At 38.3% G+C, this 26,081-nt stretch overlaps 1 protein-coding gene across 16 annotated transcripts in view; it reads left to right on the forward strand.

Moving 5' to 3' along the window:
* PARD3 (par-3 family cell polarity regulator) overlaps nucleotides 1-26,081 on the forward strand; it is a 470,717-nt gene that overhangs the window by 148,170 nt on the left and 296,466 nt on the right. For all 16 annotated transcript variants that reach the window (XM_062568908.1, XM_062568913.1, XM_062568911.1 and 13 more), the window contains exon 3: nucleotides 12,559-12,739. In XM_062568908.1, the coding sequence (XP_062424892.1) occupies nucleotides 12,559-12,739 (181 nt within the window). The remainder of the gene's footprint in view (nucleotides 1-12,558; nucleotides 12,740-26,081) is intronic.

Here is a 26,081-nt window from a genome sequence, read left to right on the forward strand (position 1 = left end):
TAAGCCTACAATAATATTTGAGTTCAGTGTGAAATATAGAAACTTCAAACAGTGTAGTCCAATGTCCCAGTATGGAGTGCCACCTACTTACAACCTTAATTCCTCTAGGAGAAAAAATGAGGACAAACAAAGGCTACAGCAGCCCAGAGGAGACAGGGAAGAATTAGGGTGTCTAAAGAATGGAAAGGATCTATTCAGAAGTGTCCAGTGAAGTCCTTGTCCAGAGGTTAAAGATAACCTGGGCAGAGCTTATATCTCCTTGCTCAGTCTGGATAACTTATTTGCATTTTTTATCGGAAAATGCATTTATGTTTATGGGGTCAATCAAGCTAAAGGGTTACAATACAGTATTCCCTGGTTTGGAATGGTTGTGCATGCAAACATAATTTCTCTTTTGAGTGTTACAAGAAAGAAAAAAAGAAAAATCTTTTTTTAAAAGTAATTTTGGAGTGTACCTAGTGATGTAGGTGCCCAGCATGCTGGATCCCAACATAAAGGGAGAGCTCTGTGTAGTAGAGGAGTGCTCTGTGCGGAGTAATGAAGACGCACGTTCTGGTGCAAAGGACTGTTAGAGAAATATTAGGAATGTACTTTTCTGTTCAGTCCTATGTTTCACAGAGACAGAAACATTTGATTTCAAGTGAATGTGTGTTGAAATTGGATGTGATGGTATTAACAAGCTCATTCTTTTCTGAAGTCCTCTGCTGTTGCTCTCTGTTTCTTCCTACCGTCTTGTTCTGTCAGTGTTTGTTTTCAAAAGCAATTAAAGGTCAGATCTGGAAAATAATCAGACAGCTTTTAAAAGCAGACTTTCAAAAATGTCTTGGTATCTAATTTCTACTGATTTTAACAGGAGTAAGCAAGGGAGGTGCCTTTCTGCAACCTTAGCTGCCAAGTTAGATTTGAAAAGCCACCCTCAGAGCTTTTCAGAAATGACTGTGGTGGTAGGAGCCCCAGTTTGAGTGAAGGTCTTTGGGATCAGTTATTATGTCGCCAAACTTGTCTTGTGTGAAATAAACACAGGTCCTATCTCTTCCTAGCAGGTTACTGGGCATGATAGATTTCTAGATGTGGATCTTCATATTTTTTCCTTTGTGCAGAGGTTACTATAGTCCTATCAATGATAGAAATCCTAGAGATGTTTATGAAGAAAGCCACTGTTGGCATTCACTTGTTTCTACCCTCTGAAACATTACAGAATTACAGAACGGTTGAGGTTGGAAGGCGCTTCTGGAGATCACCTAGTCCAACCCCTCAGCTTAAGCAGGGTCACCTAGAGCACATTGCCCAGGACTGTGTCCAGATGGCTTTTGAATATTTCCCTAAGGTTGGAGACTCCACAGCCTCTGGGCAACCTGTTCCAGTGTTGAGCACCCTCAGTCACCTAGCAAAGGTCTGTTGCTGAAAGACATCCCAGATCCACGCATAGTCGCAGACCAGCCTTGGGGAGCCAGGGACAACGTCTTGGGATTGCCACAGGAAAGGAGCAACCTCTGAGTACTTTGCAGGCACCTTGGTTAACACAGCTATGGACTCTGCCAACACAGGTAGCTCCCAAAACAGCACTATATATTTTATTATGTGTTTTATAAGAATAGTCCTAATGAACTGTAAGTTAAGTTACATTGTTTTCATGGCTGTTATATTTTAAAATACTCTATATAAAATGTTATTCGCAAGGGAACAACCAGTTGTTTACATTTAAGACTTTTTTTGGAGACCTGTTAAAGGGAGGCATGAATTTTTGCCTAATGTATTGACTTTCTTGTTATTATGCAGAAAAAGAAGAATTTAATTATTGACTGCTGTTGTTTTAAAATGCCAGAATTGTCTCTTTCACATTTGTTAATACTAGATAATGAAGTTAACTAAAAAAAAAAAATACACCTATTTCATTGTTTTTAAGGCCTCTGAAAAGTTTCTTGTGACAAAAGAAAATGTTATACTAAAGGCAAAAGGTACATAGAGTTTTACATTTTGAATAAACCTTGACAGTTGATTTAAAAAAAGGCCTAATTTAATAGATACTGTATTGCACACTAAAGATAATTTAGGCTAATGTCAAGGACAAGTGTTATCTATTCCTTTGTTGTAGTGAGGTATTGAAATAATGAGTGGAACAGAAGGGAATCAGGAAATGTTTGAAGTTTTTCGTCTGTGTCTCTAGATGGGTATTTTTAATCACATTCTCCTGGCTTTTGCATGCAAATTACACTGAACAGCACATAGTATAAAAATTAGCAGTTGTATTTTACAAGATCTATTTTCTTGAAGTTTAATAAGCTTGAGAAGATTGGTCCATGTTTTAACTAACTGGATACCTTTTGTACTTCAGCTGAAATTATAATCTTAGATTTTAAATGCTGCTGTTTTGATCCTGTAGCAGAGGAATTGAAAGACTGTTTTTTCTTCTTTTTTTTGAGGTTTCTGAAACCATTTTTTTTCTCAGTACTCAAGGACTGCAGCTCGCCATGACAGCTGAGACAACTGTTAAGATTTAATACATCTTTATTTCAGCAATATATCTTGCCATGTGGCACCAGCCCCTCTAATAACCTCAGTGTCTGGATTACTTACTGCATAGCGTCACTGCTTAACTGCTGACCTGCATGTCAGGAATAAAAACAGAACTCCTCTATGGTCCTTTCTGTTGACTTGAATTCTGCTGACCTGCAGAGTCATCTCACACCCACAAGCTCAGCTGAATGGGGAACAATCAGGGTATCTTTTAGCAGCTTGCCCCCTTCAGAAAAGGAGACAGAATTTTATAGTGCACTCTAAAAATGTGCATAGCTTCCAAAATAATATTAACAACGTTGCCCTGAGTGTAGTGCACATACATTCATTTGTGCTGAAGGAGCAAAAGTGGAAGAGCTGAAAGTGGCTTATTCGTGCACTCAGACGTGTAGCTCCTACTTTGCAAGCACAGCACTCTCTTTTTTAAGCATGATTTCTTTATGCATCTCTTTAAAGCCAGAATAGGTATATATTTTCCTGTTTCTTTTCAAAATGAGCTAAAGAGGTAACATTGCAAATCATATTCTTTGGTAATTTTTTCAGAGCACATCTTGAATCTTGAATAAGAGGACTGTTTTTACACATGGGTTTTTGAAGAAGTCTGCTCTGTATAAATGATGAATTTAAAGAAATAACATGATAGCATTGTACTCTACATGCTTTCAAAGGAATTGTCAATGAAGAAACAGCCCATTACAAAAACCATATGACAAAAAAGCATGATTGAAAAACTTTCTATTTTAAGGCAGAGGTATTTTCCCTGGTCGTTCTCATTTCCAAAATGAGTATGGAATTAAGCAATTTTTTTTTCTGATGTGAGGTGGGACTATATCAACTGCAAAAATCCATCTTCTGATTGTAATGCATTCATTTTTTGCTGAGAAGCATGTAAGAAAAAAAAACTAAAAGAGGTTGTTTAAAGGAGGAGAGACAGAGAGAATGAGAATGTTTTTCTCTGTTCTTTCAATCTCAGTTTAGTAGTTCTGTGCCCTGGAATCTTTTTCTCTATAATTTTAATCAAGTAATTTACTATTGCAGTGATATAATGTTTGTACTTCTTGGAGTTTGGATGGCTAAACCTTTCCTCCCAGAGATCAGAGTGCAACTGTGGAATTTGCCCTCCGTTTTGCTGGGCGTAGCTTAATACCCTCTGGTACCAGTGATGGTTGAATTCAGTTATTAACTCTGTTGAGAAGGAAAGGACCCTTAGTTAATTCATACCGATTGTGGAGCCTTCCTTAGTGTTATTGGTTAAAAATAGCAGAAATGCAGCATTTAGGAGCATGAGTTAATGTCATAAACTAGAGCTTTTGCAGTTCCTGGCCCAGGTGAATATGCCCTACTTCAAAGAAGCTTATCTACCTCTATCTTGAGTTGTCTTCCAGACATGTCAGCTTCAGGATACGTAGACTGCTTCTGTACACTTTCCACATGCCAGGGATGCCATTTATTTGTCTAAGTTAACTGATTGTAGGAGATGGCAAAGGTAGATGTCATCTTGGGCAGTAGGAGATGGTTGGTGACAGTGGCCATCGTCCTGCTCTGGTACTGGCCTTGCTGTGTACATGCAGTAGGTTTGGCAGGATGAGCAGCTCAGAAGGACTTTGCAGAATACTCGTTTTGTTCATGCTCCAGGCTGACTGGCAGCTGGCAGACTAAACAGGGAGGCTGGCAACTGACTCTTGGGACATACCCGGTGTAGGCCTGGTATATCAGCTATACCGTAGGCCGGAGGGAATGGAAAAGCAGATCCAGCCAACCTGACAAGGAGCTCAGTGGCAGCTACTTCTAACAGCCACGCAGTGACTGTAACACTCTTTAGCAGCTGTCCTACTTCTTGGTCTAAACTTCAGCCTGGCTTAAACCACGGAGGCCAGGTAGAAAACAATTCAGTCAGAATATGCACAAAGTACTTGCCAAGGTGTCATAATCATGTTGACTTTCAGTCTCTAGCTCAACAATGGAGGGTTGCTGCGAGAAGGAGGGAAAATTAAAAAAAAAATATGTATTTTTAAAATCACATTTTAAAAATAGCCTGGGAACTTACAGTATGGTACCTAAAACTGCATTTAATCCCTGCTGGGAGAAGGTTAGACTGCAATTTAATATTGATTCTAGAATTTCTCAGATCAAAGCGCTCTAGAAAATAAATAATCAAAAGCAATACTTTAATAATAAGCTTATTTATTTATTTCAGAATCATTTCTTAGACCTAAAGTTAATAAAGCAGAAGATTCTTAAACTATCTGCAAAATCAAAGAATCCTTTGAAGTAATAGATGAGTCCTGAACTTGCAAATATAATTTAACTTGTTATGCTGAGCTGGGAAAGTAAAGGGTATTTACTTAGTCAGCAGATCTGAGAATGACTTTCAATTAGACCTATGATATTTTTTCCAGTGGGGATTATTTTACATCATAGATTTTTGAGGTGGCAAACTGTGTTCAAGGGATTGTGTTCAGCAAAGGCAAATGCAGAGTCCTGCATCAGGGCTGGAAAGACCCTGTGCAGCAGCGCAGGCAGCAGCTCTTCGGGAAAACACGTGGCAATGACGTGTTGCATGCAAGCAGCAGTGTGCCCTGGTGGCACCAGCAAAAGTGTAGCCAGTAGGCTGAGTAGGTGATTATGCCCCTCTCCTTCTGGAGTATTTTGGCCTCCCCAATACAAGACAGACGTTGACGTACTGGACCAAGCCTAGCAGAGGCCACCAGGATGACTAGTATGCTGGAGGACACAGAGGCAGAGAGACTTGGGTTGGTTTAACCTGAAGAAGAGAAGCCTTTGGTACTGTTGTGTGCTGTTGCCCAATGCATGGCGTTCCCTCTACGGCCACAGAAAAGATGGAGCTTGACTTGTCTCAGTCTGCACAAGACTAGTACAAGAGGAAAGAGTTGTTACAAGGGAAGTTTCAAATCAATATAAGCAAAAAAATTCTCTAAAATGAGGGTGATCAAACACAGGAACAGCTTGCCCAGGGATGTTATAGAGTGTCTGTCCTTGGAAATATTCAAAATTTTACTGGACAGATCTGAGTAGCTTGATCTAGCTGGCCCTGCTTTGAGCAAGGCTTAGGGTAGATGATTTCCAGAGGTGCCTTCCAGCTGATGTTACTCTATGTTTCTATATAAACTTACACTTCTGTATGGCTCACATAAGACCTAGTACAAAGAGTTAATCTGATAGTAGAATCTGACCCTTACAATGACCTTTGTATTTTTGTATTCATTTATTTTTTTGGAAGAACTTCTGATTATAAGTTAAGAATTCAAATAGATTGTAGTAATATTTTTAAAAGAATGTAGGCTGTTTTGGTCCATTTTAGCTACATCATTTTGAAATGTAATTATTGAAAGATATGTCTGACCATGACTGATATTGATTAGTTAGAATTAAGTAAAGATCATTTCTTGAAATTACAAAGATTTGTTGTTTTTATTTGAGTTTGTCTAAGATTTAAAGTGTACTTGACCTTTTTCTTTTAAAACGTTGGGTGATGTGTCAGTTTTGTTGAGGGGACACTGAAATTCGACATATAGCACAGAATGCCTCTTAGAAGCTGCAGGGGTTTTGCTCTTTGTTTTTTGGGGGTTTTTCTTTTTTTCTTTAGATGTGAGCAGTAATGCATAATTCGTTATAAAGCTTTTTTTCCCCCTGTAATTCCTCTTACCAGACCATTGAAACAGTAGTTATATTTAAATAGGTTTTTAATGAGCCATGTAGAAGAGTGAAGCTCAAGAAATGATAAGTATTTAGGCCTACCACTGAGTCATTAAAGTCAGTTCAGTCATCAGAAAGCCTACAAATTGATTTCATAGTTGGTTTTCTTCATATCTAAATAATAATTGGCTACTACCTTGTTAAGTATTTTCCTGATTTTTTAAATTTTCTCCTCTTATACTCATCTGTTCACACATGAAGCAACTTGTTAGTATTTCAAGATGTTTTAGAGTCTGAGGTGCCATTAGCTGAAATTTGATTTACTTTTGGGCCATATTAAACAAGTGCTTTTTAGTTGTATTGTGCATTGTGGTATTGATTCAGGAACATGCAGAATGTTTTGCTTACACCTGGATGTTGCCAAGTCTGAAAAGTTGCTGTAGGAATCTATTTATATTCCCTTAGAATACGCTTTGGTTGTGCTCATTGCAAAAGGCATATTTAGTTATATGAGACTTGCTGATTCCTAGCACACAGGTTTTGTTGAGACTGCATAACACTCTGGAAAAGTTTTTTGCTGTGGAAAGAATACCAGTCATGGCCTTGTTAAATCTTCTGCCAGCCTTCTGCAGGTCCTCCTTCCAGGTGCTTGCTGCACGCCAAAGTCTATGTTGAGTTTTGATACAAATTGAATTCTCTCACATCAGCAGATCAGGTGGCTGTCTAAAAGTTAATGCAGAAAGAGACTATGCATTGGAATTGTTGGAAAGGGCTTAGCTTAGCCTTCTGACATCAAGTTTTAAAGTAAATAGTCTTGAAATAGCCATTTCAGCTGGAAACATATTGACCAGGCTAGTTTAGATTTTAGAATCTTATTTGGACCATCCAAATCTGTCTCCTCAAGGTCCAAAGTCTTCTATGAAAGTTGTTTAGTTATTAGAATCAAGATTTTCTCTGGGTTAGGCATAAATTGAGAACAAGAATTATTGTCAGCATCAACGCCCCATCAGCAGTTTTAATGCTACTGTTTCTCCAAGCCGTTGTAGAAATGCTTTGCTTTATATTCTGTTGGAAGCAGGAAAAAAATCAGTTATGTCAAAGGCAATTTCATACCTTAATGGTCATCCTGCAGGAGAAGATATGCAACATCAATTCCAGACCAGCAGAGCAACTGTGAAAATGAAGACCACATCTGGAAAGTGTTGTGTGGGCTAGGAGAGGAAATGTACAGCGCAGCTAGAGGAATCGAGGCATTTTTGGTTACTCAGCAGCTGCAGAGTAGTTTATCTCTGAACACTGAAACAAATTGGGGACTTCCTTGTATGAAAACATCAGATAGGCATCCTTGTGAGCAGAAAAAAAAATTTAAATGGTCTTTAATCAATCAAAAAGATAAGCGATTGTAGTTTTACTTCATGATAAAAAAAGTGGACAGGTGAATGCAGAGGATATGAAAACCAGAGGACCATTTTCTGTCCTTCTGGTGTGAAAATAGAGCTGTAATCCCACTTGATCTTAAAATAACAGTCTGAGAAATCTTTACTTCTGCTGATGATTATACCTGAGACAATATCAAATTCACCAATATGGATTACAGAAGAATTCTTAAATTTTGGAAAGTCACTTAAGATGGAAAAAAATTAGTGGTTTTTTGACAATCTTGTTTGTTTGAGGAGACAAAGAAACAGAGCAAAAATTTCTAGCTTTGTAAATTTTGCAAAGTAGAGGGTTTCTGGTTTTATTGCAGGGAAAGATGACATAATTACACTATTTGATAGTGATGAATTGTTTAATATGCTCTTAGTAACTAATGAAAATATAAACATCCATGGCTGGTGTATGAACATTTTTTATTCAGTTAATTAACATTCAAGTACTTAATCTAGTCTTTTAATTAAGACTGCATATGTGTTTACTCATTTTTGATATACCTTAGAATAGAGGAATGTTACAAAGGTAGATGTTGTAATGCAGGCTGTGGATGCTGTGGGCAATATTTGAAATCAATCATGCTTCTTGATTTTTCTTTCTTTCTTTAAGTAAATATATCCTTGTTAGTATGATATCACTCTTGAACAAAGTAATGGAAAAACTCATAGTGGTATCCCTTTCAGAAAGAACTAAAGGTCGGCTAGTTAATGCCATACAGCATGATTTCGTGGAAAGTTGGTCAGATGTATTATTGGTTATAGGGAACGGAACGCAGTGCTCTGACAGAATGCAGTCCTTCAGTCTCAAAGGTAGTGAGATTTCAGTATAAAACTTTGTTTCAATATCTCAAGCCACAGAATCAGAAAGGTAAGTATTTGTAAGCAATTCTCTTGATGGAGATATTGTACTTAATCGCATTAATTAAATTGCCTATTCTCTTTTTGCTGTTTACTTTACAAATGGACCTTATAGGTCAAAAGAGAAGCGTATCAAATTGTACCTGGTTTTAAAAACTATACTTCTGCATTTTTTTTTTTCTCTTGCAAGAATGATGGTAACAATAAGAAAAACTGTCAAAATGTAGTAAGGGTCCCAAGCACATCGTTCATCACTGGAAATATTGTTGGGCTTTACTGCAATTCCTTGCATGTGTATTTTCTAAAGATTACTGTTGATCAAATACTAAATTCAGCTGCTTTTTAAAAATCATATATTTTGTTCAAAGTTCAAAAGAAATTACTTGAATTTCTTACACTGGAGTTCAAAAATAGGATTATTGTGAGTTTTAAGCTTACTGACTGTTTGAAGAGGGTTTATCTGATTTCATTGCTGAAATTAAATGACTTTCTGGAGCTATTGTTCTTGTATTTGCGAGCGCTAATAAATATATGTATTTTAAAAAATTAACACTACTGTATGCTCATACTAGGAACCAGATTTTTAACCTGTTTAAATTGGTGATTCTTCTATTCCAGCTTAAATTGATAAAGAATGCAAATCTGTATTGAAACCTTCTTTCTGTTGTTTTTGCCATATTATAATTAGAAATGCAAACACGTCAGTCTAGGTTAAGACTATCAAGACTATCGCTTATTAAATTTGTTTCAGGATAACAAAGTAGTTTGCTAATAATTTTATTTTCAGTTGCCAATTTTTTAGTTCAGTGACTGAAAAATGGAAACCTGTGTCCTGTCACCCTGGGTGATTAACCTCCCCATAGCCTATTAGCCATACAGCCAGCTCTTTGATGCTGGCAGATTCAGATCCCATGGGTTGGGGGATGTACTCCTTGTCAATCTGATATTTAAAACCTATCAAAATAGATTTATCATTGAGGGTAAGGCTGATAAAAGTGGATCTGGTAATCTATCTTAGATGCTGTGCCAAATTAATACCATCTATTTGGCCTTTAAACACAACTGAGATCTCACCGTTTTTCTCTCTGGCAAAACGCAGCGTCTCTTGGTGAGGAGCTGCTCCGTCCTGCGGGTGTGGGGCCAGTGACCTAGCACAGGGGCTGCTTCAAGTAGCCATGACGTGTCCCTAGAAGTGTGGGTTTTGTTTGGTTTCTCGTGCTTGCAGAACAGCAGTCGAGGTGTAGTGAGGTGGTAAGATCACTTCACTGGTTTTACATGGGAAATGTGGGATAGAAATGCATCGAATGTATGTAGTGGAGCAGGGCATGTGGAGGAAGCCCCACACTTCTGTATTCGTTTTCATTACTTCATGCGAGTGCACGGGGGAAATGGCTATCGTGTGGCTAGCAGGTGCACTGCTCTGGGGGTTGGATTGGTATGTGTAATGAAGTTGGTTTGTGTAACCACAGTGTTCGTGTCTTTGGGGCTTCCAGAATTTCAAAAGTGTATAAGACTTAGATTGTTCCTGGAAAAATTTCTGTTGCGGAAAACCAAAATGTATTTGAGAATTCAAAAATTAATGCTCTGTATCAGGATGTAGTGGAAGATGTTTTGTCTGTCCTTGTTTCCATAACCTCTCACCCAAAGAATGGCTTATGAAGCTCTGGAAAATCAGGATCCAACACTGCGTCTATGCAGTTAAAGTCTTCCCATCCTGGAGGCTTTCTAGGTAATTATTAGGGAAGGAGTGTGAATACTAACTTTGTAAAACTCTGTTGTGCAAAGAACTTCCTAACTAGTGTAGCAGTGCTGCTGCTGTAAACCTGTGTTGAATTAAAAGCTGCTACTATAGAATAAAAAGTAGAGCTGATCAGAATTAAAGCTTGAACACAGGTTATGTTGCTTCAAATGTAGCATGAAAATATTTGTACAACTTCGTATGCTTTTCAGTGGAACTGAAGCCTTTTGAAGGTTAGATGCTGTTAAAATGGTGAATAACTGAAAAAAATGCACAAAATCAAAAGCTAAGCTTGAAATGAGAAACATCAGTTTTTAGATGTTCTGAAGTCGTAAAGTTGCAGATTGACTGGTTGGAATGGGCAAAAAGCTGGAGGCAACTTAGAGTAGAGCATATATATATATAAATATAGACAGCAGCATAAATTGAGTAATATTTGCCAACTGGCCTCAAAGGAACAGAATGTAATTTTTGGATTAGTCTTAATTGCCTTGTAAAGGAGAAGATGATTTCCTATTTCGTCCTTAGAATTGTTGAATGCATAGTTGTGCTGTGTTCTGATACCTCGCCCATTTTCACTTATGGATTAACTTATTTTCAGTTGGTGGAGACTGGTAATTAGCTTGTTATAAACCATATAATAAAAGTGAGTGTTATGAGGGTAAAGTGTGCTTCCTTTGAAAAATATGCTTCAGTTTAAGTATTGATATTTCTCATTATGTTAGAAAATGAACTTCCTCATGCTCTTGAAGTATTGATGTTTTAGATGATGTCAGTCTCTTCTGTTGCTATCCTGTATATAGGTTTCTCAAGCGTGAAATAATGAATTGTGTATTAAAAGCATGTTCTAGTTGTCTGATGCTGCTGCCCAGGCTCTCCTGTTACCTGCTTTTCAGATAGTACCGGAGAGAGCACTTACTTTTTACCCACAGTCAGTTCAGTCTGTCTTTTTCACACATGCCAGAGACTAAATTGCTTTAAATAGAGAGTTACTAGCAGAGGTTTACTTCCCTGTCCAATTTCAAAACCAGTCATTAAAAATAATCTGTGTCTGAAAGGATTTCCAAAAACTGAATTCCCAAACCATTGCCACTGGTGTTTGCAGTTGCAGTTTTTAATTTTTACTGATGTTTGGACAAGTCAGCTACGGGACACATTAAAATCACTAAGATGATGAGATGTCAAACTCGCCAAAAAAAGATGGGGCAAACCAGGAAAAATATAGAAAATGTTTTATCTGATTCTTTTAGATTATAGGAAGCTTCAAGTGCTGTTATAACAAAATAAACAATTTGCAGAGATCAGCGTGGGTTTAAGTTGATTTGCTCCATTTACCCTACCAATTTGGACAGAAGAATGTAATGCTTTCTTGGAAATGTCTTTCAAATATTACATTATAGATTAATTTATAGGCTGCAGAATGTTGTTAACCATAAGACTTTTTTCCCCCCATCTTGAAAATTAAGTTTTAAGATTAAATGTGTATAAGAGCTTGCCTTTTCTCTTTCAGTAGTTCACCAAAGATAAATTGGGAAGGGTTTATTTAAGTTTCAATAAAAGCATTCATTTATAGTGGAAAAATGTCTTAAGATTTACAGAAAAATATCGTGATGGTTTTCCTATTTCTCTTTCATTGGTGAAACAAATTTAATAAATCTTGTTCTGTTAAATCAGTCACTTGGTTAATTTTAAAATTGTGCATGATTTTTTAGGCTCATCTTGGAGACACCAATTGCAAACATAGGAAAATACCTCTGAAAATATGGCTAGTGGAATTCCGCAAGAGAAGTCCACAACCTAAATTGTATTAACAGATTATGCATCAATAGGTAGCAAATTAGTAGATGATAATTTGTGGTGTGTGTAACACTTTAAGGCCTGTATTTTGCTCATAGCTTTCAAGGTGTGTATTAGCATCATTTCTTATTGTAAGGCTTTATTCCATAAAGGTGCGTTGTTGCTCAGGATTTGACTTTGTAATGACAATGCCTATAGAGATATCAAAACGCAGGCAATAGCTTCTGAGGCGCAGGCACTGGCACTCTGATAGTCTTTGCCAGCAACGCAAAAAACTAAGTGGTTTGCCAGGAAAAGTGTGACTTCTCCTGTCTGGGCTTGGTGCCGGTCACCCCGTGGCCCCGAGCGTTGGCCTCTGCACCGGCCTCAGAGCTGTCGACCCTTCGGACTTTGCAGTCAAAGGCTTCCTTCCCTTGGGCTGATCCAGACAGTGATTTGAGCCTCCACTGACAGATGTTTCTTGCTATTTTATGGGAAGAGGTGATGAAATGCTGATCTACAACAGCACTTTGATGTTGCTGCAATTTTTTTCTAACGGTAGATTAAATTTGTCATTCGCAGCTCGTAGCTGTGTTTGATGAGCAAGATCCGCACCATGGAGGTGATGGCACCAGCGCCAGCTCAACGGGCACGCAAAGTCCAGAGATCTTTGGCAGCGAGCTCGGTTCCAACGCAGCTTCGGCCTTTCAGCCTTATCAAGCAACAAGTGAGATTGAGGTCACACCTTCAGTCCTCCGCGCAAGTAAGTACGCGTTCGCAGTGTCTCAACATGTTTCATCTTAATTTACGAGAATGCCAAGTACTGTTGAAAGCTGATCAAAATTGAGAAACTGCGTAAATGTTTGTTGCACACAAGTAAATAAATCTCTCTGCTCTAATAAATTAGTTATAAGCTGCTTTTAGCAGCAATCAGCTCTGTATATACTCCCAGTTCAAAATTGTCCTGCTCTGAAAATGACTGCAAAATGTCCAAATGAAGTTGCCGTATGGTGTAAATTTCAGTTTGCCAGTTTTATTCTATTTAACGATGAAGAAAATGGTAGAAAGAAACTAGATAGGAGTACTTTCTACTAAACTTTGGAAGGTTATGCATGTCACCTTTCACTAAAAATACCTGGCGATGCATGCGTTTACATTGATTTATTTTGGAAAAGAAAAAAAAAAAAAAAGCAACATAGCTAGGAACATACTTTGTTTTATTTATTTCAAAGTGGAGAAGATTTTTTTCAAAGCCATGAAGTAGGAATTATATAGGAATTATATATCTACAGTTCTTTTCCAGGCAGAATCTTTGAGTACTTTAGTTTATTAAAAGGGAAAAGGAGCTAAATGACTACTTAATATGCAGTTTTTACCGTTGTTAAAAGTACTATACGGACAAGAAAAAAAAGTTAGAGAAAGCATTGTGCCCCTCTCTATCTGTAGTATCTAACCTTTTGTTCACTGAAGCTTTGAAAAGCTTTTTAGAAATAATTTTTCTCTTCTGTGAGGTTTACCCTTAATTTTTGTTAGATCTCTCTAGTAGTGATTTTCTTCCTAGAAATTTCTTAGCGGAAATTAATATAAATAAGTCCTTTGATATTCTACAGAAAAAGCATTTTTAGCCAGTATTTCATTAATTCCCTAGAGATTTTTTTTCTCTAGCTATTCTTTTAATGGATAAAATGCTGTATTAGGATACATATTTAAATAATCGAGTAAAAATACATATGTAAAAGAAGTCTCTGTGAAGATCTGTGAGGTTTTTGTTTCTCTTACAGAGAGTTTCTGTAAAACAGGGAATAGCACTTGAAAGTTAGCTTACATATAAGTGAAAGTATATCTTTTCAAGCTGTAACTATGTTTTATTAGAATACCGAATTAAATTAGGGAAAAGAATAATGGCAGATGAGAACAAAGGAGAATAAGTGGGTGTCTTATTTCTGTGCATAAGCCAAAAAGCTGTCTCCTGGGTTCTCAGCACAGTGTGGTTTCAAACAGACAAATGCATACAAATTTCTCTCTAGCATGATTATCTGGTATGTTATTCAGGACACTGATGTTAGTGCATCAAAGTCATATAGCACAGATAAAATTCAGTGACACATCGGTCAGCTCACTTATCCTCTGTGTCATTCTGGGACATACATGTAACTCTTAGCCAGTTCACTGCTTGTTAAAGTGACCAAAAATGCTTTGAGACCCTGAAATAAAAAGGTCTATAGACGTGCAGAAGACTTTTTAAAATGTTGATAAGAATTGCAGCTCTTTTAATACGTTTTGTAAAAGCATGCAAAAATAAAACACATGGAAGAATTTGTCATAAATATGTTAATACAGATTACAAGTGTTCCTTTAGCTAATGTTTTAGTTTTTTGGTGTTGACAGTAGATATCTTTTGTTTCTAAATATTCCAAACAGGCTTAGACTCCCAGTCCAGTAATACTATCCTGTATTAAACATACCTATTTCAAGAATTTAATTTAAATATACATTGAAAATGGAAATAATATCCCTATTGTATTTCCTTTATAACTTGTGAAGCGAAGCATAGCATACAAATGGTATTCTCAGTATTTCAAATAATTATCTTCTTACTGTGTAAGTTCTATTCAGCAAATAAAACCCATCCAGTTTTGTGGTAGATGCAGATCCTGATTATTACATGTTGACAAGGTCATATATCTATTAATTGGATTGGAGATGGGATACAAAATTGCTGTAATTATTGTAATTTTCCAGCTAATTGTAGGGTTGGTGGTGAATATTTTACATCTAGCAAATGAAAAACAGTATTCCATCTGAAATTGGTTTATAACATTTTAGACATTTTGTTTTACATCTCTGGTGCTTTTTGCTCGCAAGCTGGGCTCTGTTCCTCAGCAGTTTGCGAAAGCACTTACCAAAGCGTGGCTTTGCGCCGTGGTGCTGGCGCTCACCTGCACCCGCGGGGTGTGTCACCATCTCCCCATCTCCTCACCTGCACCCGCGGGGTGTGTCACCATCTCCCCATCTCCTCACCTGCACCCGGAGGCGGCATCCAAGCCTCTCAGCTGGGGCTGCTGAGATTTTCGCTCTTTGTTCTGGTTGCCGCGTTACCCCTTTTGTTTGTTTACAGATCACGCCATCGCCCCTCTCCCAGAAAGGGAAAGGTTAGCTAGAGCAGGTCCAGCTGGAAAAGCAGCGTTTGCCTGGGTTCCCTCTTCCCCCATGCGCGAACGCGGCCCGGGCTCTGCTCGGGGCGGGGGCTGTCGCGAATTAAATCTCGCCAGCGCAGCGTGGAAACGAGAGTCGTGCTGGTCCGCGTCTCCCGCGTGGTTTTGCGTTGTGAAAACGCAATTCATCAATACGACCTCTTGTTCGTTTATATTTCTTATCTAGCTCTTTCTCCTTTTACCATTTTTCTGTTACCTAAGGTAAAATATCTTGGTTTTGTATTTCATCAGTAGAGCTGGATCTTTTTTGTAAGTGTACAGTGTGCACGGCGTTTTCAGTGTGTGCCTGCGTGCCTTCTGAGAAGAGGTTGGAAGCTTGCTGCGGAAGATTGTTAAAGCAGACCGATGTTTATTCCCTGCGGAAATATACCCTGGAGGCACAGGTGAAAATTGCCAAACCTAATGAGCAATTTGGCAGATAAGGCAGGATGTCAGGCAGTGACAGTTCAGCAGCGGGTGCGCTGTCTGTGAACCAAGTTGTTTGTTTCACAGTACTGCATTTAAATATCGTAAATAAAATCCCTTTTCAACTACATGAGATATTGTGAAAATGGCCTTCTCTTTGTCTGCATTTCCTTTTAAGTTACTTAGGTCTGTTAAATAACAAAGGGTGGTCTTAGTTCTTGGTCTTAGTGTGATTATATCTTATACATTTCTCTTGCAACAGTTACAGTTAAAAAGCATTTTTAATAAGATTTGGAAAAAGTATGAGAGAGGGAGAGAGTGAACTGAATTTTTTTCTCTTTGAAGTACAGAAGCATAAGGGAGTGGGGGGGGTTACTGCTTTCTTCAGCTACCTAATGGAAGGGCTAGAGAATAGGATGCCAGATGTGTGCTGCAGTGGGGTAGGAGGCAACCAACACAAGTTGCAGTAAGGGCAACTCCAAAGTGATAATTGAACAAAAATATCATTGTGAAGGTGGAACACGCTGTCCAGAGAAGTTGTGGCATGAAACAGAAAGTGACTGAAGATGGCGCTGGGCAGCCTGATCTAAGTTGGCCTGGTTTTGCCAGGAGGAGCTGGACCAAATGACCTCCAGAGGTCTCTTCCAACCTCCTAAAGTATGCTGTAATTCTGTGACTTGAAAAATAATTAACAAAATGAAAGTGTTTTCTTCTTAAACCTATTATTTGTAAAAACAAATTATATTTCTAGTGAAATATTTAACAGTTTTGCAAGCATGCTATGTTGTTTTTCTCTTCTGTATTGTATGTTCAGCTTCCCACTTGATCCATGGTTTGGTATTGTATGAGTCGGTAGCAATGTGACCTGGTTAAGCCAACAGTGTGCCTTTAGGGAAACTCTCACTTTTGTTTGCAGAATGTGTTCAGGTAGCTGGATCAGCTTCTTAAAAACCAGAGATGGGGCTAGTGTAAGGTTTTCTCAGAGGCTGGAGGGTGAGCATCTGGCCAAAACACAACACCAAATCACTGACTTGAGTCTAACAAATTAACAACAGCTAGCTGAAAATTGCCCTCCTGTAATGTATTTACTCAAGTGATCTCTGTGACGAATTTAGCATGATTCTTGTCATTCATCACTTTCATATTCTGTTCTCATAAGCAAACTAGGGAAAATGTGTTAAATGAGAATATTATGAAGTGAGTGCACAGTTGGCTGTGAAGAAGTACTAAAGGGAGAAAGGAGCAGGGAACTTGCTGATGGCTAAAGGAAGACGTAAAATTGTGACATGTCGCTTGTTCTGTAGATACCTATAGGCATACATATTGTACCCTGCAATAAGTGCAAGTTTGTTCCTCACAGGTAAGAATATGCCTGCAGACTTTCACTGTGAATTAGTTGATATGTTAGAAGTTCATGACTTTGCCTACCTTTGAATTTTGTGCATCGGTCTATGCCCGCTGAGTAGTTTTTAGTAGCTTACTGATGAATCAGTAGGATGTACCAAGTTGTCCCTGAGGGCTCTCTTAGGTTAAAGACTGTTTGGTATTTTAAAACTGAACTGGAATATAAAAAGATAGGATGGAGTTTCAAGCACTTTGGATGTCAGGGTTTCAGTTCAGCATTCACTCCATTGATTTCAGGACATTTTATAAATTTATGAGATGAGTGTAGCCACTACACCTAGAAAGAATAAAAGGAATCCACATCACGGTGCTGGAGAAGGCCAGCCGCACAGTACTGTGCGAAGGAGCTGGGCATGGTAGTGGGTTGCAAGCTGATAACTTGCCTCCCGTGTGAGTTGCCATCAAAGGCACGTGCTGTTCTGGGCTTCCTTAAATAGTGTTGTAAAACGTTGGGAGGATTGACTGTATTTTACTCAGCAGCAGGAAGACTTATGCTAGAGTGATCTGCTGTCACGCTAGACTTAAACTGTAAACAAGTTTGGAGAGAGTTGAAAGAACAGCAAGAATAAGATGCTTCAAAGACGATGACCGAGCATTGGAAAAAGTGGTTTATTTAGTTAAGGAATGGTAAAACTGACAGCATTCAAGACCCCAAATGCATGTTCTTTATGTCTACCAAGAGAAGGAAAGTTGGCTTTTCTTGGGGAAATTCAACTGTGCATATTTTCTTTACAGAATGACCACTAAGCTGTTTTATGCAACTTGTAGGCCTTAAAAACCTTTTTACACCCTGTGTAACCAGCACGTGTTGCTAGTCTGGTTGAGAGACGTGCTGTCTGCACCGGTGAGTGCTGTCCTGCGCTGCACTGAGTGGCCAGAAGGCAGCCTGGGAGCTGCAGGATGCCTGCTCCATCCTGGCCAAGCACTGACGTGTAACTGCAGGTTATGCTGTAATCCATCGTAAAGACACATTGTAAAGACCCGTTGTATGTGTCTTCTCTTAGTATCTCACAATCTGAATGTTCAAAACATCCAATACTAAGCGAAACAGTTGAAGGTGTCAGTGTGTAAATAAGTGTGTGAATTTCAAGAACCTTAAAACTGCTATTTTAAATATAACACTTCAGTTTACTTCTCTGATTTAGGTGTTTATCTATTGAGTCCCTAACAGATACTCTGAGGAGTAATTGATTAATATTTCGAAGTGGCTTTGTTTAAAGGGTTGGAGCAGTGCATGTTAGTATGTTGTCAAAGAACTGCAGAGGTAAGTTCATATTCATTCCTGTTTCAGAAATGACTGTGGTTTTGGCACTCTTGTTTGTATCTCTTTGTCTCCTTTCTCCAGCTGTGAGCCAGCCTGGTATCTGGAAATCCTGTCATTTCCAAGTGTTGGAGAACTAAGGAAGCAAGACATTTGAAAAGGGAGGAGGAGAAAAATGAGTTTAGCAAACAGCCATTTGGAGCTTTGTCAGATGGAGTTATCTCTAAGGTTAAATAGCTGCTACAGACAAATCTATCTGCATTGATAATGAAAGATTATGGCTTAGAGGCAAAGCTTGCTTAAATCAGTGGCAGGTTTTCTGCTGGCTCCAGCGAGCTTTGGATCAGGTCAAGTTTTTATTGTAAACTTCCTTGGTCAGAAACATTGGTTGGAAGTAGTGTGAAAGTGAAATGTAGATATTCAGTGTCCACCAGTCCAGTACAATAACTGGAACGACTCCCAAAAGATTTCATAAACACTATTCCCACTCTGACATGCTTGCCAGGATCTAAGATGTTTCCTTTACCATGTTGAATAATATTAAAAAAAAAAAAAAAAATAGAACTGAGGCTTGCGCTGAGCCATTGGCAGCTAAATAAGAAAGGTTTCTCATGCACAATATTTTGAGAAGATTTAGCAAAGTCTGTTTCCTCACTTTCTGGTGCTCTCTCCTTTCAGGAATTCCTATTACACTCATTCCTGTAGCTCTATCAAGGATGTGATTGTTTTAAAGCCAGGGTTATTGAATCAAAAAATCGGTACCAGGTGTTTCTTTCTTCTGTGAGGCTAAATCTGTTCTCTCTGCAGCACAGTTCTGACTTGAGTGATCTCCAATTGGAATTTTCTCCAAGTGTCGTGTTCTGCTGTTAATTTTGGATTGTTGAGCAGTTTAAAAACCATGTGTTTTTACTGAGACCTTGCTGCTTTTGTAAAAACACATGGCTTTTTAAACTGCTTATGTTACTAAATTAATCTTTTATATCTTCAATCTTCTTAGTATATCATCAAGGAAAATACTATAGCTTCTACTAGAATTAAAAAAATCCTGGAACCAATAAAGTATTTTAGAACTTACTGGATGCTCTAAAGGAAATCTTAGTAACCACTGGGCATTTCAACATTTCATTCCATCTGGTGAGATCTTTTTTCCTTAAAGCATGGGTAATGGGAAGTAATAAAAATACGGTATTATATCTGATACAGTATGAATTAATACAGTGTTATTTGAGATTATAGCTGCAGAACAGAGTACGAGAGAGATAATAAAGAAAGATTATTAAGAAGTGAAGTATTCAATTTGAATGTTTTAAGAAGTCAGGCTGGATATTAGTCTACATTTGACATGTTAAATAGATTTAATGGTCACTTGAATATGAAACTTATGGAAATCACAGATGTATCTATGAATGTTTACATACACATACATATTGTGGTTGTTTTGTTATGTGCTTTTTTTTTTTAACCCTTCTTTAAATGAGAGGTATTTTTTTTTCTGTGAGGGAATTTTTTATGTATATAAAAACTTTAAAACTTTTTAACCAAACACATGAAGTAGCATAATCATAGTATTCTGATGGCACAAGTTTAGTCCTATTTTCATAAAGCTATTTGTTTATTGAAACACTTTGTCATCACACTCATAGCCGTAAGTGTAATAACTTCTACAGATAATTTCTTGATTATTCTTGATTACTCCTCTACTTTTTGTTATTTCATTGTAAGTGAAAACCAGCAACAGAAGGAAGATAAACGGATGTGAATTTGAAATGAGTAGAAAATGTTTTTTCATGGTACAGACAACCATTCTCTGCAATTTTTTCTTCAGAGAGGCATGTTTACATGTCATGCTTTGGGGTCAGGTGTAACAAATGGTCCTAGCGCATCATTTCTGAAAGCTTAGAGTAGCATTTATAGTTACTTACTCTGAAATGTGATAAACACTATGCTTCAAGGCAGCCTTAATATCCAGAATCACCAGTCTGCAAGAGTAACTGGTTTCCTGGTTGCATGTTGCTTTGCTCTGAGGCAGTAGCATTAGTCTCTGTGGGCGGTGGAGCACTGACATAAATTACTCACAGACAATTTGCCAACAGGAGAGGATGCAGAACTTGTCAAATGTGCTTAATTATTCACTCACTCCTAATTGGGATGATCTTATTTGATAGGAAATCTCTTTTGCAGACAGAAAACAAAAAAGCACTTAGGAAAGAGGGACTGCGTTCTTGTTACAAACACGGCCATTACCAATCATTAATAACGCTCCATGGTTAGCCTCCTCGGGTAGAAAAATCAATCCTGTTTATAGGAGGTTGTAGGGCTAGTGAAGACCCTTCTAATGCTGGTGGCTCCGTGCCTTGCTGGCTGCACTGCTGCCCCATGGCCCGGACAACAGTCTTCAATGGAACAGCTGGAAAAAAAAAACCAAAAAACAAAAAACAAAACCAAACAAACAGAAAAGCTGAAAACAAAACCAAAGAAACGTGTGGATTATATTTTTTAACCACCAGCCTGAGGCTGTAAGACACTAAACTTACAATTTGGGCTAATTAAGAATATCTTTAGACTTCTGTGAGAGCATTATCTCTTGTTTTTGTTGTTAATCTGTAGGGGATCTGCTTGCTCCCCTTTTTGTTGCATTTGTGACATGTAAACCTACACTTTTCAGATAGGGAGACGTTGTGGGGATAGACCATCTCTTTTGCTGACTACTGGTAAAACATTGCTTTAAAGTTTTGGTCTTCTGATGTGTTTGCTTTCGAGGGGGATGAAACAGTGACAGATGGCTGCTAATAGAATAGGCTTATTTCTTAGTTCTTGGCATTTTATTTACTCTCTCAAGCAATGAAAAATGATGTAGAAATAAAGGAGTGGCTAAGGAGTAACTCTCCATAAATTTATTGCTATATTTTATAGCTTTCGAAAGATCAAATTTGTTCCTTCTCACACCCACCTCTTGCTGTAAATCTTAAATGCATTGTGTAAATAAGATGAACTCCAGCCTCAGAAATGCAGTGTGGGATCATTCTAGAGGCAGATAAAGTATTTAGGGTAAAAATCCAGTGCATTGTAAGAAAACTTTTCTACAGAAATTTTGTAACAGTGCTACAGAAGTTTTGTAGCAGACAACACAGGGCCCCAGAAATCAGTTAAAATGTGTATTATTTTATTATGTTCCTATATTCTGAATAATGTTCAATTTTAGATGAAATCTTTGAAACACTGTAATACTGATATTTGGAGACAGAGCTATATTTGGGTTAGGAATAGATGTGAACTTGTGCTGCATTTCAGGTTATATTGCTTTCCTCCATTATGGATTTAGATAATTGTCTGTCAGCAATTCTGGATTTGCAGAAACTGGAAGTGATTGCAGAAATGAGAAGGGAGTTAAGGAGTGTGTGGGTTTAAAAACAAAAGCAAAAAAAAATACAAATAATATGTGAAAATAAAATCTTTGTACTACTACTTCCATACACACAGTAAAGGGATATACAAAGATAGCAATTTAAACTCTTAGCTTCTGGAAGTTATACATACAAACTGAGGGACTAGATTTCTCAAAGCAAACTTTGATCAACCATTAAAGCATTATTTCTAATGGCTGTATTTGATTCATCTCCGCATACAGCAGTGTTCACAACTGGAATAAAAGTGGGATTTCTTTGGCAATCACTGAGCAACAGCTGATTCAAAGCTGACACGATGGATGGGATTAATATGAACAAACCTTTGATCCTGCAACTAAGCTAAGCACTCAAGGCAACCCTGGTTTTCACCTGTGGGGAGGAATGGACACCTTTAGGATGAGTTTATCTGACCTGTTTTACACCTATTTCAGAGTAAGGCAGGGTATGCCCTAGACTGACTATACTGGCTAATCTCCTTTGACTGTGGAGAGAAAGAGGTGTCCAGTTCTGAAATAGATGTCTACAGCTATTTGAACTCCATTCCCTTTGTGGTTCTACCACACAGTCTGTAAAAGAAAACTTTCATTTAAGAGAATCTTTTTTTGTTTTTGTCAGGTAGGCTGTTGCCTTAAAGATTAGCATTTAGATATTTGAAAGAGAAATTTGAGTATAGGCTCCAGTGGCATTTTACAAAGCCAAAGCCTTGTGAATTTAACCTGCAGAGCAATTTCACCTGGCCACAGGAAGTTTCTACAAACACAGTCATAATGATTTTGCTTGGGAAATATATTTGGGTTGCAAAAAACACGTCGTGGATGTAGGTATACCCTTGGTAGCTCTTTGCCAAGTAAAATTTTGTTCAACCAAAGTTTGTCGGTTAAACCACAACGTTGGTTAAACCGTAGCATGGATGAGATCCACTTTGAAACTGGAACCAGCAGATAGCCACTTTTTGCAGTACCAGTACCAAAACTGGTAAACCTCTTTGAAGAGGCACCTCTGCTGTCTTTACTCTGAGGAGCTAGAGGCACTATAGACATACAACTTGGTACTCAAAAGCTAGTCTAAATCTGGAGGAATGTGCCTGAGATGATGATAACGAGCACCGAAGGACCTAAGTTGTCTTAGTTGGTCTTACTTGTGTTCTGCATAGTCAAGTGTCTCTGTGCTGTGTTCCCTAGTGCATCTTACAGTTTCTGTGCTTTATGGGTTATGAGTATCATGGCTTTACCCGTTGCTTAGAATATTGCATCTCTCCAGACACCAGACAGTGGGAAGCTTTATATATGTGTATATAAGTATATAAATGTATATATGCCCAGCCTCTGAGTGGATAATTGGAGAAAATGAGTCCCTCAAATATAGGCTCTTAAGGTAAATGCCTTTGCAGGTTTGCAGAGAGAATGAGACTTAACAGTGAGCAACAACTACTGAGACTGCTTCAAATGAAATGCTATTTGAAGCATTGCTTGCAGCTCATCTTTATTGCATTATAAAAGAATAAAATTGTCTTCACTATTTTCTGATAAGGTAGGTAATGCGGGGATGCATCTTATTAAACAGCTCTATAGCCTAGACAAATCAATTTTTCTGCAATGGTTTTTTATAAATCCTCTCCTTATCTTTCTACCTTTGGATACTTTTGAGCCAAAATCTCAAAAATATTGTCTATGTTTGAAAGCTTTCTTCACCAAGTATAAAAATGACATTAGCTTCTTCTCTTCCGATCTGTTCTAAGCTCTGATGTTTAAGACTTTCATTAGGTGACACAGGGATTTTAGGTCAAGTACTGCCTGGCTTTTGCAATGAGTTCCATCTGAAAGGTCTTAGTGTAGGCATAGTGAAGTCTTTCCATGTTTTATTCAAAACTTTAGTTGAGTTTTTGACTAACAGAAAATAAATAAAAATGAAAGGGCTACTAAGAGTGGTGCAGTGAAAAAATTATGAAACTGCTTTCACAAAAGAACTGTATGACATTTTTCTGTGGTAAGTATCTATTAAGTAGGTGCATAAAGATACTGCTCTAGTTTGACATAGCAGGCAATATTTTCTGAGCACTGTACGTATGGGTGATTTACCTCTGTTTCAAGTTCAACTTCACAGTAATAAAACAGAAATGGACAAATTTGTCCTGTAATCCTCATTTCCAATAGCTTTTCGCGATGTCATTTAAATGTAAGATTACGATGAAGTAAGTATTTCACTTTTTCCAGCCATGGGGGTAGGAGGAAATGTTTGCAATTATTGCCAATTCCAAAATTATGTATCTACTTTGCACTCTTCAAACACTTTGTTCTGTTTGGTCTCCAGTGGTCACTTACTCTTGTGAAGGAGCAAAGCAGTAACTCAGTTACTGCTCAGAGGATGCAGCCTTCCTGTATCTGTTATGACATTGGTGCAATTTGAAAAATGCACCCTCCTGCCTTACTGCCTTTCAAATGAGAGGTGCAGTATTCTTTCCTCCCTTTATTCAAGATAGAAATCATAGAATGGTAAGGTTGGAAGAGACCTTCGGAGGTCGTCTAGTCCAACCCCCAGCGTAGCCCATATGGGGGCATTGAACCCACAACCCTGGCATTAGCAGCACCACGCTCTAACCAACCGAACTAAACCTGCCCCCAAATAGTATGAGACTTTACAGGAAGATAAACACACTTTTCTCAGCATCGATACACAGCTAGTAGTTGGATAAAATTTTCTCCTGCCATTCTTATCTGGAGCCTTTTCATTTATTTGTTTGACTTTCATCTTTTATATTTACATGTGTAAGTAAATGTATATGCCTGCATACACGTGCACACACACTTTTTATTCTGAAATGTCTCAGATTAATAAAGAGTCCTCAATACTTCTGAAAGATAAGAGGTTTACATATATCAATGCTTTAAAGTCTGATAATTTTTAATTAGTGTGAAGACTGGGAGGCAAATTTGTGGGAAACATGCAATATCTTTATCCTCTTGTGCAAAACATCATCCTTTTTCTTCAAGGCAAGCTAAACGTATAGTCCACAAACCCTATTTTTATCATCTCATGACTATAAAAGGAGTTAAAAATTTAAGTTACTCTCCTGCATAAGTTTGGTGCTTCTCGCCAGCCAGTGTTGCGACTCTGGCAGTGAGTGGTGGTGCAGGATATACGGCGGAAGGTCTCTCTGCTGTAGAGAAGGCTGCTGAGGGGCGGAGGGAAGGAGAAAGCTGAACTGCTCAAAACCTACCTCGAAGAAAGCAAAGGGTGGAAAAGCCTCAGTGAGTCTGCAGCTGAGAATATGCATACGTGTGTGTTTATTACATTCTTGCTCTGCGTATTTCTTGTGTAGGCTGAAGAGTTTATCCGTGATCCTGTGGACGGGTTGTCTCTGCAGTACTCGCTGCAGGAAGGCAAATCCAGTGGTGGAGGGGGCATCTCAGGGGTGCGCGCTTGGCCCGCGCGTGTTGCTGCCTGGGGAGTGAGTGGAGGCGCTCCGGCAGCCTGGCCGGCAGGACGCACGCGTCGAACGAGGCCGAGCTTTTGCTCCAGGCTTTCCTTCGAGCTCCCAGTGGCTGCGGGTTGCGAGGGCGAACGGCGCAAAAGTCGTTCCCTGTATCTGCTCCGAGGTTACGAGCAGTCGGCTTTATGCAGGGCTCTGCTGCTCTTCCTGCCCTGAGTAGGTGAATGAAAAGATGCTTGGAAAGAGCATCCAGACGCAAAATGGCTGGCGCACGATGTGTGTGTGTGTGTGTATTTTCCTATATATACATAACTATACACAAACACACACACATGCATATATATATATACACACTATTTAATGATATTCAGGGCATCTTACTGCAATAGTAACATTTATGCACGGTTGAACTGCTACGTCTGTGGGACTGCTGGTATACAAGCAAGCTGCTAGGAATCTGTTTCATTCTACGTTTTACCAGAATGAATTTCTGTACTTGAATTCTTTGCACGGGATTCCTATTAAGGACTGAATTGAATATTAAATTACTCCTCAGACCCTCAAGGCAGTACATCAACTTCACTCATACTGAGCAATATGTGACTTGCTATATGTGCCGTGCACAGGCTACAATTCTCACAGGGCTAGAATTTTATTCCATTCATTTCCATTTTTCTTTTTGAAAGTCACGATGTTTTACGGATGGCTGAAAAAAATTTAATGAAGTATTTTAATTTGTTCTCATGTTTTGGGCTTTTAATCCTCCTTTTACCCCATCCCTCCCCCCCATCTAGGTTTCTTTTGTAAATGAAGTTGCCAGATGTTTTAAACATTTTCCTAGTACATATGCTTTCAAGGCTTTTCTGAAAACTAGATAGTGTTTAAAAGGCACTGAGTCCTTGTATATAGATTTTTTTCTCTATTTTATACCTTCTAGTTCTGGCAGATATCTCCAAATTCTAGTACAAGAAGTTGTATGAAAC

The sequence above is a fragment of the Rhea pennata genome, chromosome 2 (assembly GCF_028389875.1).
Source record: "Rhea pennata isolate bPtePen1 chromosome 2, bPtePen1.pri, whole genome shotgun sequence".
NCBI lineage: Eukaryota > Metazoa > Chordata > Aves > Rheiformes > Rheidae > Rhea > Rhea pennata.